The sequence below is a fragment of the Opisthocomus hoazin genome, chromosome 4 (assembly GCF_030867145.1).
Source record: "Opisthocomus hoazin isolate bOpiHoa1 chromosome 4, bOpiHoa1.hap1, whole genome shotgun sequence".
Taxonomy (NCBI): domain Eukaryota; kingdom Metazoa; phylum Chordata; class Aves; order Opisthocomiformes; family Opisthocomidae; genus Opisthocomus; species Opisthocomus hoazin.
The window spans coordinates 81,307,994-81,323,973 of NC_134417.1; the positions used below are offsets into that span (position 1 = coordinate 81,307,994).

The 15,980-nt window shown below is 44.4% G+C and overlaps 1 protein-coding gene across 5 annotated transcripts in view; it reads right to left on the reverse strand.

Moving 5' to 3' along the window:
• The window catches only part of PFKP (phosphofructokinase, platelet), a 55,240-nt gene extending 40,801 nt beyond the window's left edge, over nt 1-14,439 (reverse strand). For 3 of the 5 annotated variants that reach the window (XM_075419718.1, XM_075419717.1, XM_075419716.1), the window contains exon 1: nt 13,990-14,344. In XM_075419718.1, the coding sequence (XP_075275833.1) occupies nt 13,990-14,074 (85 nt within the window). In that variant the 5' untranslated portion in view covers nt 14,075-14,344. The other 2 variants (XM_075419714.1, XM_075419713.1) reach the window with 1 other exon arrangement.
• Nucleotides 14,440-15,980: the final 1,541 nt, after the last annotated feature.

Genomic DNA, 15,980 nt, shown 5'->3' on the forward strand with positions numbered 1-15,980 from the left:
CTTACCTGTCCGAATAAAGAATGAGACTGAGGTTTTCTACAGCATCTGTTACTTAGGAACATACCAGAAAGTCCCTGTAGTTGCCCAATGCGAAACAAAAAATTAAGTTTGCCAAAACCAAAAGTTGCTTTGTTGTTTGTATAGATGTCACTTAGCCTTAAGATTAAAATCACGAGTAACAGTTTTTTCACATCAAGTCTACATTAAGAAATAACAGCAAGAATTCTCTCAGCCAGAGTCAGCCTTGTGGCAGAGCTGGAAAAAGTTCTCAAATGCCAAGAGAGCTAAAAGCACAGCTCCGCACGATGAACTGGATGATGCCTAAGAAAAGCAGAGAATCTCATCTGACAGGCTGTACTGAAAAGAAAGCTAGCATACTAAATCTCAGATTAAAACACATCTACTACACAGAGCAAAGTTATCTCCTCAGTGAAACAGTTCTCGTAACAAAACGAACACCCCACCTACACACAATGTCCCCTGGAAAGCAGAGACAAAGGCCCTTAAGTTTATAAACCTGACAGTTCTTCACAGCACTGCCATTTTCCCCAAACGAGGAAGATACAACTCAAGCTACTCCTTTCATCAAAGTCCACAGCTTGCTTCTATTAACCCACAACATGTTACATGGGAGGTTTTATTTTGTTGTTCTTGGTTGGTAGGGAGGTTTTTGGTAGTCTGGGATTGGGGTTTTTTTGGGCGGAAGGGGAGGCGGGTGTTGTCGTTGTTCATTTGGGTTTGTTTGCGGAGAGTTTCTTTTTAGACATAAGAACAACTTTTTATATTATCCATTTAGCTGCAGAATTCTAGAAGAGCAGGTAAATGGTTCATTTTCTGAAGGGAAAAAGTTCATCCTCACTGGGTGAGGACTACTTAGAACTGCCCTTTAAGAACCTTCTGTTCTTGAGGTTCCACTCTGTCACCTCTCCCGTTCGGCACCTGAGAAGAAACACTGTTCCAGGTATCTAATATATATATTCAGTTATAAAGACTCTGGTGTCTCACTCAGCAGTAGTCTCTCTATGCAAAGTATACTGATAACTGTAAATGTAACAAATGTAACATGTAGGGGATGTTATCACTTCAGGTGGTCAGAAACAAGTCTTGGTTCTTTGTGAATAATTCGGACGGTTGCAAGACAAGGGACTCCTGAATAATCCCTTTAGGCGCCTGGGCCTTGGGAGAACAGGTATGCAAACTACAGAGACAAGGAGGCTGCAGAATAATCTGAAGACCCCTGCCGAGAGACACCAAACAAACATGTGCGACGGACATTACCATATATTAATGAATTCTCGGAAAAGCCATTACTATGATAAACTTTTCTTGGAAATGTAATTAATATGTATGTTAACATAGCATAAATACCTAGTAACTGTGTCTCTTCGGTGCACACCTTTGGAGGAGAGTTCCCCCGTGTGCCCGGCGCCGCAATAAAGAATACCTGCTTAATAGTCTGCCGACTATTGAGTCTTCAATTCCGGCTTTTGACGGCATCATTTCTGGCACCCCAGATGGGACCCACTCTGCTCGGCTGCAGGACCCGTTGAGAACAGGACTCCCTAGGGTACCCCCGGGATTTCCCAGAGGGACTCCTCGCCTCACTGGGATCACTGCGGGAGCAGACAAGGACCATCTAAACGAGTAAAGGTATTCTTTTTTTTTTTCCTTTCTTTCTCTGTTTTGGTATGTGAGACCGGTCATTTGGAGAGTTCTCGTAAGTCGTAGGAGACGTCCTACACTGAGCGCTGTACACCAGGCTACTAGTGCCTGAGGGTGTACGTCTTGGTACGTTGGTGCAGGCACGGGTTAAGTTTGTACTTCTGTAATAACGTGCTTTTGGTAGTCAGTTGTGCGTTGGTACATGCATGGATTAAGCTCTGCACTTCTGTAATAACGTGCTTTTGGTAGTTAGTTGTGCGTTGGTGCAGGCACGGGTTAAGCTTTGCACTTCTGTAATAATGTGCTTTTGGTAATTGTGCGTTGGTACAAGCATGGGTTAAGCTTTGTACTTCTGTAATAACGTACTTTTGGTAGTTGTGCGTTGGTGCAGGCACGGTTTAAGCTTTGCACTTCTGTAGTAACGTGCTTTTGGTAGTCGTGCGTTGGTGCAGGCACGGGTTAATTTTTGTACTTCTGTAATAACGTACATTCGGTACGGTACGCTTAGGAAACCCGCTTAAGTTGTACTCGTGGCGATACGGATTTGTTGGTATTGAACTCAGATATCGGATATCTCGGATACTGGCTTGTTAACATACCCATCAGGCATCGTAAAAACCAAAAAAAAAAAAAAAAAACCAAACCAAAAAAAAAACCTTGCACGGTGAACCTCTTTTCTCCTGACCAGAATATTAATTGTGACATTTTTGGAACGTGGTCAGAGCGGGACAGAAGGGGACGACAGATTAAAATTGTTAAGATAAAGACTAACAGAAGTACAGAATCAACAAAGTAAAATGGGGGACAGCAAAGCAGTGGTATTTTAAAGAAAAGCCCCTTAGGATGTACTCTAGCACATTGGAAAGCTTGTGTGACTGTGTATGAAGCCTCTGTGTGAAAGACAAATAAGTCAAAAAAAAAAAAAAAAAAAAAAAGAAAAAGAAAAAAAAGGGAAAAAAATGGTGAAGGAAAAAAAAAAGAAAAAAAACCACCACGTACGTTTAGTATGTTCTGCCGATTTCCGGTTTTTGACTTGGGACTGTTGTATTTAAACTCTGATTCATCGGGGCCATGGTTTATGATTTCTTAAGTATCAGTGCAGGGTCTTCCCGTGGGGGGGATTTTGAGAGTCTCTCCCAGGATCTAGACGGCAACATTGGGAAAAGTAGGGGGAGACTCCTCACTTGACAACATCTTAATAATGTATGGGGTTTGGTTTGCTTAAAGAAAATCGGCATGATTTAGGAATTGAGTTGGGAATTTGGGGATTGGTTTTAAAATACTTACAAGTTGGTATATATTGTGGGGTTACAAGTTCTCTAGTTATTTGGCATTGATTGATCATTTAGGGATTCTGGTTTTGGTGTATGTACTCAATATACTGTATATATTGTTTTGCAAGAGCTCTATGTATATAAACATGTTAACTGAAGTGGTTTGCCTGTATATATCGTTGTACTTAGGTGATACAGTTTGTAAATAGAAGGATTTTAAAAGATAGCTTCTAGATTTTGTGTGTGTGTGTGTGTGTGTCTGTGTGTGTGTGTGTGTTGTGTTAACCGATTGGTGGAGAAGTTGAGAAGTTATTTTATTGTAACATGAGCTTCGGAGGGAGGTGATCCCCTCACAAGGAAACAATTAATTGAATTATGATATGTTGTTAGAATTGATGCGGTTTTGTGGACAATTAAAAAGTACAGGACATGAAAAGTTTAACGAGGTATTGAAAAGAAAAAAAAAAACAAAGGAAAACCCCTCTGGATTTTACAAAGGCTTGTGTAAAGTGATTAGAACAGAGAGGTATCAAGTTACAAGCTGCTTTGCTAGCTGCTGCTCTAAATGAAGGAAAAAAAAAAAGCAAAGCTCTTAAGCAACAGAAAAACGAAATGAAAAAGAGGGGAAACAAGGTAACTTTTTACAGTATGGACTACTAGTGGAGTGTGAATCAGAATACAATACTCCTGTGTTACCAGTAAAAACAAAACAAAAAAAAAAAAGCAAAAATCAGATGGAACTTATTGGATAGTATGGATAGTACAGGATTTAAGAGAAGTGAATAAGATTGTTAGGGACGTACACCATGTGGAAGCAAGTATGGTTTACGGTATTGGATTTAAATGATGCATTCTTCTGTCTGCCTTTAGCCAAAGAAAGTCTGAATTTATTTACATTTGAGTGGGAAAATCCTACCACGGGTAGAAAAAACCCAGCTTGCCTGGACAGTGTTACCCCAAGGTTTTAAGAACAGCCCAAAGATCTTTGGAAATCAACTAGCACGAGAACTTGAAGCATGGAACCCTCCCTCCAGACATGGAACCCTTTTACAGCATGTAGATGACATTAGTAGCAACTGAAACAAAACCTGACTGTATACAGTAGACTATCAGTTTGTTAAAGTTTTTGAGATTAAATGGGTATCAAGTCTCTCAACAGAAAACTCAGATGGTGCGGCAACGGGTAACCTACCTTGGATGCAAGCTGTCTGGACAAAGAGAACTAGGAACAGAACAGAATGAAGCCATCTGCAGGACTCCCCTCCGTCAGACGGTAAAAGAGCTCAGGACCTTACTGGGACTGACAGGTTGGTGCTGGTTATGAATTTATAATTACGGAATAATAGTGAGACCCTTATGTGAACTTTTGAAAAACAACCCCACCTGACTGATCTGGTCCAAAGAAGCTCAAAACGCATTTCAGACACTTAAGCAAGATCTAATGAAGGCCCCGGCTCTGGGCCTGCCTGATGTTACTAAATGCTTCTGGCTGTTTTCTTCTAAACAGCTGGATGGAGTAAGCAAAGGATGGCCAGGATGTCTGCAAGCTGTGGCGGCCGTGGTCTTGACTATTCAGGAAGCCTGAAAATTCACCTTGGACCAAAAGATCACAGTACCGATCTCACACAGTGTATCAGCTCTACTGCAACAAAAAGGGAACTACTGGCTTTCCCCATCCCAATTTCCAAGATATCAGGCCATTCTAATTGAATCAGAGAATATTAATATTGTAGTAACTAATATTACGAACCCAGCTTCTTTTCTCAGCGGATCAATCTCTGAACCATTGGTACATGATTGCTTAGAAACCATAGAGGCTGTGTACTCCAGCAGACCAGATTTGAAAGAGGAACCCCTGGAAGATGCACAGGACTCCTGGTTCACAGATGGAAGCAGCATTGTCGGACAAGGTATTCGAAAGGCCAGGTATGCGGTGACAACAGCAGACGAAGCAGTTTAGTCTCAATCACTACCTGCTGGAACATCAGCTCAAAAGGCTGAAATTATTGCCCTAACTAGGGCTCTGGAGTTAACAAAAGGAAAAAGATAAATATATGGACAGATTCCAAATATGCCTTTGGAGTTGTCCACACTCATGCGACAATTTGGAAGGGGCGAGGACTACTAACTGCTCAAGGGAAGCAGATTAAATATGCTGATGAAATCCTTCGACTATTAGAAGCCATTCAGCTACCAACAAGAGTTGCCATCGTGCACTGCCGAGGACACCTGAAGGGTAACACTGACCAGGAAAGAGGTAACAGGTTGGCTGGCTATGAAGCTAAACAGGCAGCAGAAAGAATGCAAGAGATTTTAGTCTTAATTCCAGATAACAGAAATAGAAACCTGAGTGACCAAGAAAATGTTGAGTATTCTAAAGATGATGAAGAATTACTAGAGGGATTAGGAGGACAAATTCCATCCCAGGGGTGGGCCTACTTAAGTGATGGCAGAATTATAATCCCTGCTAAACAGATATGGGGGGTGGTTAAAGAAGAACACAATAGGACACACTGGGGAGCAGACTCCCTGTATAAATTTTTAAATCAGAAATTAATAGGGAACAATTTGTATACTACAGTCCGACAAGTAACCCAACAATGTGAAACATGTTTAAAAATAACCCAAATACAGGTAACCAGATACAATTAGGAAGTATTGGGAAGGGAAGTATACCGGGAGAACATTGGCAAACTGATTTCTCTGAACTTCCAAGAAAAGGAGGGTAAAGGTACTTATTAATACTCACGGATACCTTTTCAGGTTGGCCAGAAGCATTCCCTTGTAGAACAAATAAAGCAAGGGAAGTAACTAAGGTATTATTAAATGAAATAATACATCGATTTGGGGTACCGACAATTATCTCCTCAGATAGGGGGACGCATTTTTGTGCAGAAGTAGTGCAACAGGTCAGCAAACTGTTAGGAATCAATTGGCAGTTACATACACCCTACAGACCACAAGCCAGTGGGCAAGTAGAAAAGATGAACCACATGATAAAACAACAGATAGCAAAAATATGCCAAGAAGTGAATCTATATTAGTACCAAGCATTGCCTATTGCACTACTTCGGATACGTGTAAAACCTAGGGCCAAAGAAAATTTGAGCCCTTTTGAGATAGTATATGGGAGACCATATCAGGCTAAATATCAGGCGGAAGATTTGAACCAGTTGGGAAATCAGTATCTACAGAATTATCCTATATCCTTGGGAAAACAATTAGAAAAAATTAGTAAAAATGTTTTGGGTATCAGGGCTAAAGGGGTAGATCACTCGATCCATCCGTTTAGCCCTGGAGATTGGGTTTATGTTAAAGAGAATTTTTCAGGTGATCCACTGAGAGAGAGGTGGAATGGACCTTACCAGGTATTGCTGACCACCTTCACTGCAATCAAGATTGGAGAACAACCGGCCTGGATCCATTATTCCTGAGTGAAGAAGGCTCCTAAAACTAGGATGGATGGTCCAAAAGGCTGGCAGTTTGAAACTATGATTGCGGCGGTAACTTTGTTAAACCTAGGCTTTTTAGTAAACGCTTGGAGAGAGAACTTATATTACAATGCAATTCAGATGATAGCAAATGCCCGCCGAGAGACGCCAAAGAAACATGTGCGACGGACATTACCATATATTAATGAATTCTCAGAAAAGCCATTACTATGATAAACATTTCTTGGAAATGTAATTAATATGTATGTTAACATAGCATAAATACCTAGTAACTGTGTCTCTTCGGTGCACACATTTGGAGGAGAGATCCCCCATGTGCCCGGCGCCACAATAAAGAATACCTGCTTAATAGTCTGCCGACTATTGAGTCTTCAATTCCGGCTTTTGACGGCATCAATACAATTGTAATAAAGAAAAAGCATCTGTGATCCAGACGGGCTAAAGCAGAATAGTTTTGTCAGCAAAGGTAAATATTTAATAAAATAGGAAGACATTAAACATAAACATTCACATCACCAAAGATACCTACTTGTCTTTTATATGCTTCTTACTCATGTTTCTGCTTTACTGGTCATGTATCCTAGCTTTTATCTTTAGCATGCACGTCTCTTAATCCGTGTATTTTAAAGAAGCGTAGTTACTCTGTTCTCCTTAAAAAATCTCTAGATCTGCCACATCTTTGTCATGTGTAAATTAGCCTACAAACGTTGCTTTGGCTTAATGTTCATACTTCTTCTAAAACTGAGTAAAACTAAGCATTTATTTCTCAAAATGACAAATCCATTAATTCTTTCCATTTGAATATATTAATAAAACAGCCACATACTTTCCTAGCAACTACTTTCCAGTTTCCACATCTTACAGGAAAAACTGCTAAAATTCCTAATTTACCTGCTGCAAGAAAGGGCAAAAGCCCAGGAAAAACACCCTACATATTACAGAGAGAAAGCATCTCCTCAGTACCACCACTGTAACATTACAAGTTTATGCAACATACATTTTACTATTATTTGGCAATGCGTATTTTATGTCTCTATACAGGAAAAGGACTTCAATGTCTGTTGGCAAGCTCCTAAAGAAGGGGCTTCCATTTCAGAAGAGCTGATGACCGAAGAATGTTACAATTTGATACGTACAAAATACAGTTCAAACACTGAAGCTTTAGACTTTTACCTGTTGGCTGTCTAAACCTGAATACATTGCTTGCAGTGATTCAAGTATGTAAATACAGAGAATTTCACGAAGTCTCTGTAGAACTTGTCTAACAAAATGTTGCTGTATTTGATTATTTGTGGAGTCTTAGAACAGCATTTGTGAATTACCATGACTATGAAATGTAATTATATGCTTATTGCTGAAAAAGAGATTTACTCAGTTAACCAGGGATTTAGTTCTGAATAACAAATATAGCCTGATAACATATAGGATTAGAATAGCAGCTTCAAAAGAAAGCCGTGGGTAAAACCAGTATTTTTTTATAACATAAGAATTATTTAAAATCTTTCTGAATTATCACTTGCATTTGCATTAAAGCCTTTGACAGAGGAAAAGATTTCTTTTGCTCTTTTGGATTCAGTGAAGTAATTCGCAACTACTTACATGGCCTTACATAATGTCTGAAATTAATTTGAGTTGATAATTTACTATCCGTCTTGATATTGTCTATTCCATTGTCTTTGAAAGCAATAATTAATAGCAGGATTACAAACAGTACTACAGAAATCTTTGAATTATTTTAAAGACGCTCCCTTCCCACAAATAATATTCCTCTTCTGTGCCTACATCCTGTTCCATGTACATATGCACCACTACAACAGAGGAGTTTGAGTAAAATGAAAACACTATTTGGTGTTTAAGCCAAGTTTTCCTAACTTCTGTCGGGTAGAAAGCCCTTTAAATAAAGAACTGTAATACTAACCATATGAAAGAAAAATCAAAACTATACATCCTGGACAAGCATCAAGAAACACTTAAATACTACCAGTTTTACAGATAAACATTGGCTTTAACGAATGCTTAATAATTTAGCGCATATGCCTAAGTGCTACCCTGAATAAAGATTCAGACTTAAAAGACTACAGAGCAAAACACAGACGCTAAGGACAATGTCTAAACGTTACCAAACAGAAAGAGTTCATTCAAGTATGCAAATGCATTTATCGGTAATGGTGTAAGAGCCTACAATCATCAAAAGGAAAGATGAGAAGAAACCATCAAATACAAGAACCGAACAAATCATTGAGAAAACAACTTGTGTGTTCCATTTACTTCTAATTGCACAACAGATTTTATTGCATATAATCACAATAATTATTCTAGATACCTGAAAAAAAACACTATACAATTTTTCTAAACAGTAACACTGTATTATATCAGAACATTTTACTGCACAAATGTACACAGTAGAATACCATCTAGACTACATACACGTCCTCCATCAAAATTTAAAAAAACTAGTTTCAATCATACAATCCACTAATTATAGAAGCAGTTCCTCCAAAATATTAAATGCCTTTAAACAGTTGCACTCATCCATTAATGAGTACATTCCTTAATTTTACATACAAATTATATTTATAATATTATAAATATGGGCATATATACACAATTTATATATATGTCTATATACACACAGATTACAGCAGCATTCCAGTACCTGAAAGGGGACTACAAGAAAGCTGGAGAGGGGCTTTTGACAAGGGCATGTAGTGATAGGACAAGGCGTAATGCCTTTAAACTGAAAGAGGGTACATTTAGGTTAGACATTAAGGAAGAAATTCTTTACTCTGAGGGTGGTGAGGCACTGGCACAGGTTGTCAGGTTGTCCGGAGAAGCTGTGGATGCCCCTGCGCTGGCAGTGTTGGCCCCCAGGCCAGGTTGGATGGGGCTTTGAGCAACCTGCTCTAGTGAAAGGTGTCTCTGCCCACGGCAGGGGGGCTGGAACTAGATGATCTTTAAGGTCCCTTCCAACCCAAACCATTCTATGATTCTATGATTATTATTTGCTGGAGAAGGTTCCTTTCTGGAGGGCTAGCATTCAAAAATTCCTTGTGACTATCTTCAATTTACATAGGTGCTAAGAAATAAACACTGTAATTTGGATGATATAAAAGGAGTGTGGGTTGTTCTGGTTTGCTGTCTTTTGGTGGGTTTGGTTTTATTTTTTGTCTTGTTTGTTCAGTGGCTAAATTTCTTTTTCCATCATATGTTACCAGGACAAAATCAGTACATCTGCACTACAATATTAAATATGTCTTGAGACATATTAAATATGTCTCTCTTGGAGAGAGTCCAGCGGAGAGCTACGAGGATAGTGAGGGGACTGGAGCATCTCTCCTATGAGGAAAGGCTGAGGGAGCTGGGCTTGTTAAGCCTGAAGAAGAGAAGGCTGAGAGGGGACCTGATAAATGCCCATAAATATCTCACGGGTGGGTGTCAGGAGGATGGGGTCAAACTCTTTTCAGTGGTGCCCAGCAATAGGACAAGGGGCAACGGGCACAAACTGAAGCATAGGAAGTTCCACCTGAACATGAGGAAGAACTTCTTCACTCTGAGGGTGACGGAGCCGTGAAACAGGCTGCCCAGGGAGGCTGTGGAGTCTCCTTCTCTGGAGATATTCAAGACCCACCTGGACAAGGCCCTGTGCAGCCTGCTGTAGGTGACCCTGCTTCAGCAGGGGGGTTGGACTAGATGACTCATAGAGGTCCCTTCCAACCCCTGTAGAACGTAGAACTTTGCTTTCACAGTCAAGCACTGTGGTATTCCAAAGCTCTGAAATCCAAGAGGCTATAGGGTTCTTTTAGCTGTTTCTAAGCCAAATATTTGCTGAACGAGTGGACTTGTTTTTTTTATTTGTTCAGTGGCAACATTTCTTCTTCCAATGTAACTTACCAGGACAAGAGCAGTACATCTACATTACTATACTAAATATGCCTTGAAATGTTGTGAAGCCTGTAATGCTTCTAACATAGAGATATGTAGATCTTTACTTCAGCAGTCATGGTCTATGACATTCCAGACCGTTTCCATGTAATCCATAAGTCCCTTACTTCTGCTGTCTTCAACAACAGTAAATCTTTGAGTTTGTCTCAAAAATAACGCGGTCACATTCAAAGACAATAATCCTGAGCCAGTAAATCGGGCAACAGCTTGAAGTAGCCACAAACACATAATTTCCCAACAGTACACAATCGTCTCCTTCCAGAAGCTTTCACATGACATTGCTCCTGCTGCTGTGCCCAACCTATCACGGTCCTAGAATAAGAAGTCTGATTGGAGGTTGAACGAACATACGTGACCTACAGTGTTCAAAATTGTCTGTGGCAGCCACTGGTAACCCACATAAAAATACAACCAGTGTACTTCATGACCTGAAGCAGACCACAGCCAAAGAGTCCCACAAAGTGAAGACAGAAGCATGCCTTGAAATCTATTTATTAGTCCACCTTTCTGAGCTGCAACCACTACAATTTAGAAATAGTTCAGAAATTGAATTAACAATTAAATTTTGAGAATCAGTTGTCAAAACTTATTTTGCCTCTCAAGGTACTTGTATTTATGATAGAAAGTACTTGTTTTAGTTCACAATTTAACAGCTGGCTAGCTAAAGTGACGGACTGTCAAGTTTAGTACTTACATATGTTAAGTGTACAAAATACAAATCTTTTTCCTGTGTAATAAATCATCGATGAATTCTCTAACTGCACCAAACAAAAGAATATACCTGTGTTTAAAATATGGTGACTAAACTAAACTAATGGTTCCACAATGTCATATACCAGGTAGTAAAAAGGACAAACAAAAAAACCTTGCAAGGAAATACCACAAATGTGGAGAAGTAATTTAAAATTTGATGTGCCCTATCAATGGAAAGGCTTGTATAATTTATGTAATGCTACTTCTAAATTTTTAAAAAGTACAATAATGGCAAAGGCAGTAACTTCTATTTTAAAATAATTTCAAATATATTTTGTTCTAGGCTAAGATTTATAGCCCAATGTAAATCAAGGCACCTACTGATATGAAGATTACATGTTTACTGCAACACTAATGGATGTTCTTTCCACTCAATTTCCTTTGAGTGTAGTCTGCATTACACATAGATTTCTAGTGTCTAACAAATCTAAAAAACAACCAAAACAGGAGACTGGAACTGTTCTTTTTTTTACCTTAGTACTTTTTGTTGCCTACTTCAGAGTTAGCAGTTTTGCCTCATCTACAGTTTGCTTGAACATCTATTTTCAATCAACTCTGCATTAACAGCAGCATATTTCCTTCTGCTTATACTTCACAACTTCATTTCTCTCACACAGAGGGCGAATTTGCCTCTCCTACAGAGGGCAAATGACCTTGACAGGGCATGACTCATTCTGTCTGTTCTCTAACTCCTAACCTAGCATGCAAACAGACTTGAGTTTGCATATTTTACAAGTCTATACTGTTACCAAGACAGTAAGGGTTACGAACTTCAGCCGTGTTGTGTGATTCAGTTGAAATGATCAAGTTCTGAAATGTTAATTTTTCTTTGTTTTTTTCCTGTTCTTCTAAGTTAGGACAATGCTGCCTACAAAACAACTTGGAAAGCATCCAGTTCAATTTGTTTGGTCTTTGTGACAAGCTTGCTCTTCAGACAGCAACTTTCACAGACAGTTACTTTTTATCCCTCCATGTAAATATGCTCCAGTTGCAATCTGCCAGATAATAAAGTCTAGATGTTACCCATGGATTCTGCAAGTCAATTAAATGCTTTAATTCACACAGTGGCCAGTGCAGATTAATACTTTTTATAAAGCGATACATCTGCTGCGGCATTATATAATCTCCAGCCACGCGGAAGCAAGCAGCAGGACTCAGCCTCTTGACGAACATGCTGCTGCTTCAGGCCATGCCCTGTCACACTTTAAAATTAAAATGGCGATTCAACCAGACTATTAAAACAGCGATGCCTCGATTCACAGTCCCTCCTAGAACCATTTAGCAGTGGAATTCATGACATTGAGAGCAAACTGCGGGTAAAACTTTAACAAGCATAACCCCACCGAGGGGCGAGGGAGAAGCCATTTGCGGGCATCAGCTTGCATTTTCTCCGGAACTGCAACATCCTCCTCTGCGATCGGCGGCACATCCCTTCCGCCCCTGACCAGAAGGGGTTTCGGACGGTCCCAGGCAAGCCCGGGCGGGGGGTGCCCGTTATTGCTGCGGGCAGACGGAGGGAGGCAGGGAGGGAGGATGCTTCTCCCGGCCGCGGTGACGCAAGGAGGCGGCATCCGCAGCGACTCGCCGCAGATCACGTACGCACCGGCGGCTGGGGGGGAGCGCCGGGACGCGGCTCCGCGCGAGCAGCCGCCTCGTGGGCGCGCGCCGGGAGGGCCGGCGGCCCCTCGCGTCCCGGGGAAGCGGGGAGACCGCCCCGGCCGCGGCCGCCGGCCTAGAACCGGGGGAAACGGCCCTCAAACTGCCGGGCCCGCGCACCGAGGAGAGAGAGGCTCCCCCCGAGAGACACTCCCCGGGGGGGGGAAGAAAAAACGTAATTGAAGGGAGGGAGCTAACAGCGAGGATCACTGAACTCCTCTGGCAAAGGCAGAGCAACAGTCCTCTCAAATAGCACCGAGCATTGCACAGTTGAAAACTTAATTAACTGAAACTTCCAACTGCTAATGTAAAGGAGATTTTCTGTTAGAAAAGGGGAAACGAAAGCGTAGGAAATCAAGCCTTCATGACTAAGGGTACTGCGATCAAGTCTCTCTTCTTTCCCTCCCTTCTTCATGTCTACAGGTCTTTTGTTCGCCCTCTCCTGTAGCGAGGACTCCCTCTACACTTCAGAGATTTTAGGAGGTGAAACACGTTTCCAACGCACTCCTACGGGGCTAGAGAGCCAACTACCATCCGAGCGCTCCAACTCCCGGGCAGGAGCACAGAACACAACTCCCGGTGCCAGCACGAAGTGGGAGCAGACGGGGCGAGGGCGGGCAGAGCCCCAGCAGCGCAGCCGGCCTCCCGCCCGCCCTGCAGGGCAGCACGGCCTCCCCGCTCCCCCGCCTCACGCCCCTCTCCCCACCAGCTCCCCAGGGGTGAGGGCGTTTCGGCAGCAAGAGTTGTCGGAGCGTTTATCAGCCTCCTCCCCGCCAAGGCAGGCTCTGAGGAAATGAGAAAGGGAGGGAGGAGGAAGGATGAGGGGATGTTTGCATCGCAGGCGTCCAGGTCGCGAAAAAACGATCTTCATGTTTTAAATGGTCTTAGTCAGAGAGCTCGCAGGCCAACACGGGAAGAGGAGCCCGAGAACGACGGCCATCCGGAGCGCCCCGTTCCTCCAGCGCCCTCTCTCCCCGCCGCCGCCGGGTGCCCCTGCAGGCGCGGCTTCCCGCAGGCAGCCCACGCTCTCCACGCCCTTCTCGCAGGCGCTGCTACACCCACCGCCTCCTTCCCCGGCCTCCCGCATGGGCGCCCTGCCTGCCTGGGGGGGCCCTTCGCCCTCCCGCCTCCCTCACGCCGTCCCCCGAGGGGCTCCCCAACTTCACCCTCCGTCCCCCCCCCCCCCCCCCCCCCCATCTCCTTCCCCTCCTCCTCCCCTCGCTCCCGGAGAGAGCGGCGTGAGCAGCTACCTTGGGCATCGCCGCCGCTGGTCAGCACGCCGATGGCCTTCCCGGTGCCCGACAGGTTCTCGAAGAACTTCGGCTGGTGATCCATGGCGCGGCGGGGGCGGCTCCGGCTGTCGAGACGGGGCGCGGTCGCTGAGGAAGCCCCTGGCCGCGGGGCTCTGCCCTGCTACCCGAGGTGCGCGCTCCGCCGGAGCGAGTACGTGGCCTCTGCGGAAAAACAACCCGAAAAAACCCGGTGTAGGTGTGTGTTTGCAGACGGGTGTACTTCTGTAGAAAAAAGAGAGGGGAGGAGGCGGCTGTGGGGGAAAGCCTGGGAAAGGAAAAAAAAATAAAAAAAAAAGGTGAGGAGAGATGCAGCGCTCACATCGCGGCCGCCCGCCCGCCTCTTCCTCTCCCGCTCCCGCTGACAGCCCTGCGCGGCGCCGCACCGCCCTCCAACGCCCCTTCGGGAGCGGCGGCTGACGGGCGGGCCAGGGGACCAATGAGAGGGCGAGCTGCCGCCTCGAGCGGCGGCCGTTGCGGGTGGGGCGGGGCGGTTGCGCTCGGAGCGAGCTGGCAGGTGGCGCGAGGCGGCGGGAGCGGGCGAGGCCGCCGCCGGCCGGGGCTAGCTCATCCCCTCCTCAGTAGCGGCTGAGTCCCCGCCGCGTCTGTGGGGCCGCAGGACCGGGTTCCCCTGGCAGCCCCTTCCACGGGAGCTCTCCAGCGGCCGGAGCCCCGCCGGGGCGGCCGTCAGGGCGCCGCGCTGCGAGGCTGGGCTTTCCGGGGTGACTCGGTGTGCCTTGCGGCGGTGGGGAGCGCCCGGCCCGTGTGAGCCCTGCCGCAGGCCCGGCGGGCGGCGGGGGCTGCGCGGGTGGGAGCGCCCACCCGTCTCTGCCGGCGGCTCGAGTGGGAGATGGGCCGCCAGCGCGTCGGCTCCTCGGCGCTCGGCGCCGGTGGGGCGGCTCGGCCTGCCCTCGCGGTCCGCCGTTGCTCGGACGGCTCGCCCCAGGGAGCGGGGAACGCGGAGTGAGCGGGGGAGCCGCTTCCGCCGTCGTCTGGCGGGGTTTGCGGCGCGAGGTCTGGTCCGCGGCTGCTTTGTCAGGCAGGGAAGCCCAAACACCTAGAGCTCCGTTCATTCCCGTTTTGCCTCTCTCGTCCCTTCTCAGGTGTGCCTTGCCGCTGTGGCATGGCATCCGGAAACCGCGGCAGGTGTTCAGGCGCAGGAAAAGGGACGGTGCTTCCTGTAAGTTTTGCAACGTGGAGACAAAGGTCGAGTTTAAGGGTGCAACAGAGGTAAAGTTGCTGACAGAAATTACGCTAGGGAGCAATCCCAGTCTTTCTGCCTTCCCTTTTGTTCTTCCAATGTGCACTGATGCTTTCTTTTGAGGAGTGCTTAGTACTGGTAGAGAAGCACTCTCTTAAACTTGCTGTATTATAATGCCGCATTGGAGTACAACAGAACAATTCTGTTGATACTAACAATATGTGTAGTCACAGAAACAGCTTAGACCCTGATTTTGTTAAGTCAGGTAAATAAAGCTGCGTTATCCGGTATACAGTTCTTTGTTGTACTTAGCATAAGTAAAAGGGTTTGCAGACTCAGGGGCTAAGTTACTTGCCCAAAATTATAAAGCAAGTAGGAAGAGTCAGGAACAGCAGCAAAACGCTGACTCAAGTTTTATATTTTAATTGCTGTAATAATTACTGTTTTTATTCAATATCTTCATCGTGTCTTGGACTTAACTCGCGTTGTAAAAAATACATGTGCGCATCCTGTCAACTTAGACACATGCAGAAGTACAGTCATTTGAGTAGTTCATTCAAAATTACTCATCGACAAATGTTTGAAGAAACCATACCTGCAAAAAGATATCTGTACCTAGTATGTGGGTAGCTCATGTCTGCAAATCTACTCAGAGGTTAAAATGAGTGTATGATTTGACAACGAAAAAGACACATTGCCAAATTGTTTGCATACCATGAACAATAGTGATTCTACAGGGAATTTACTGTAT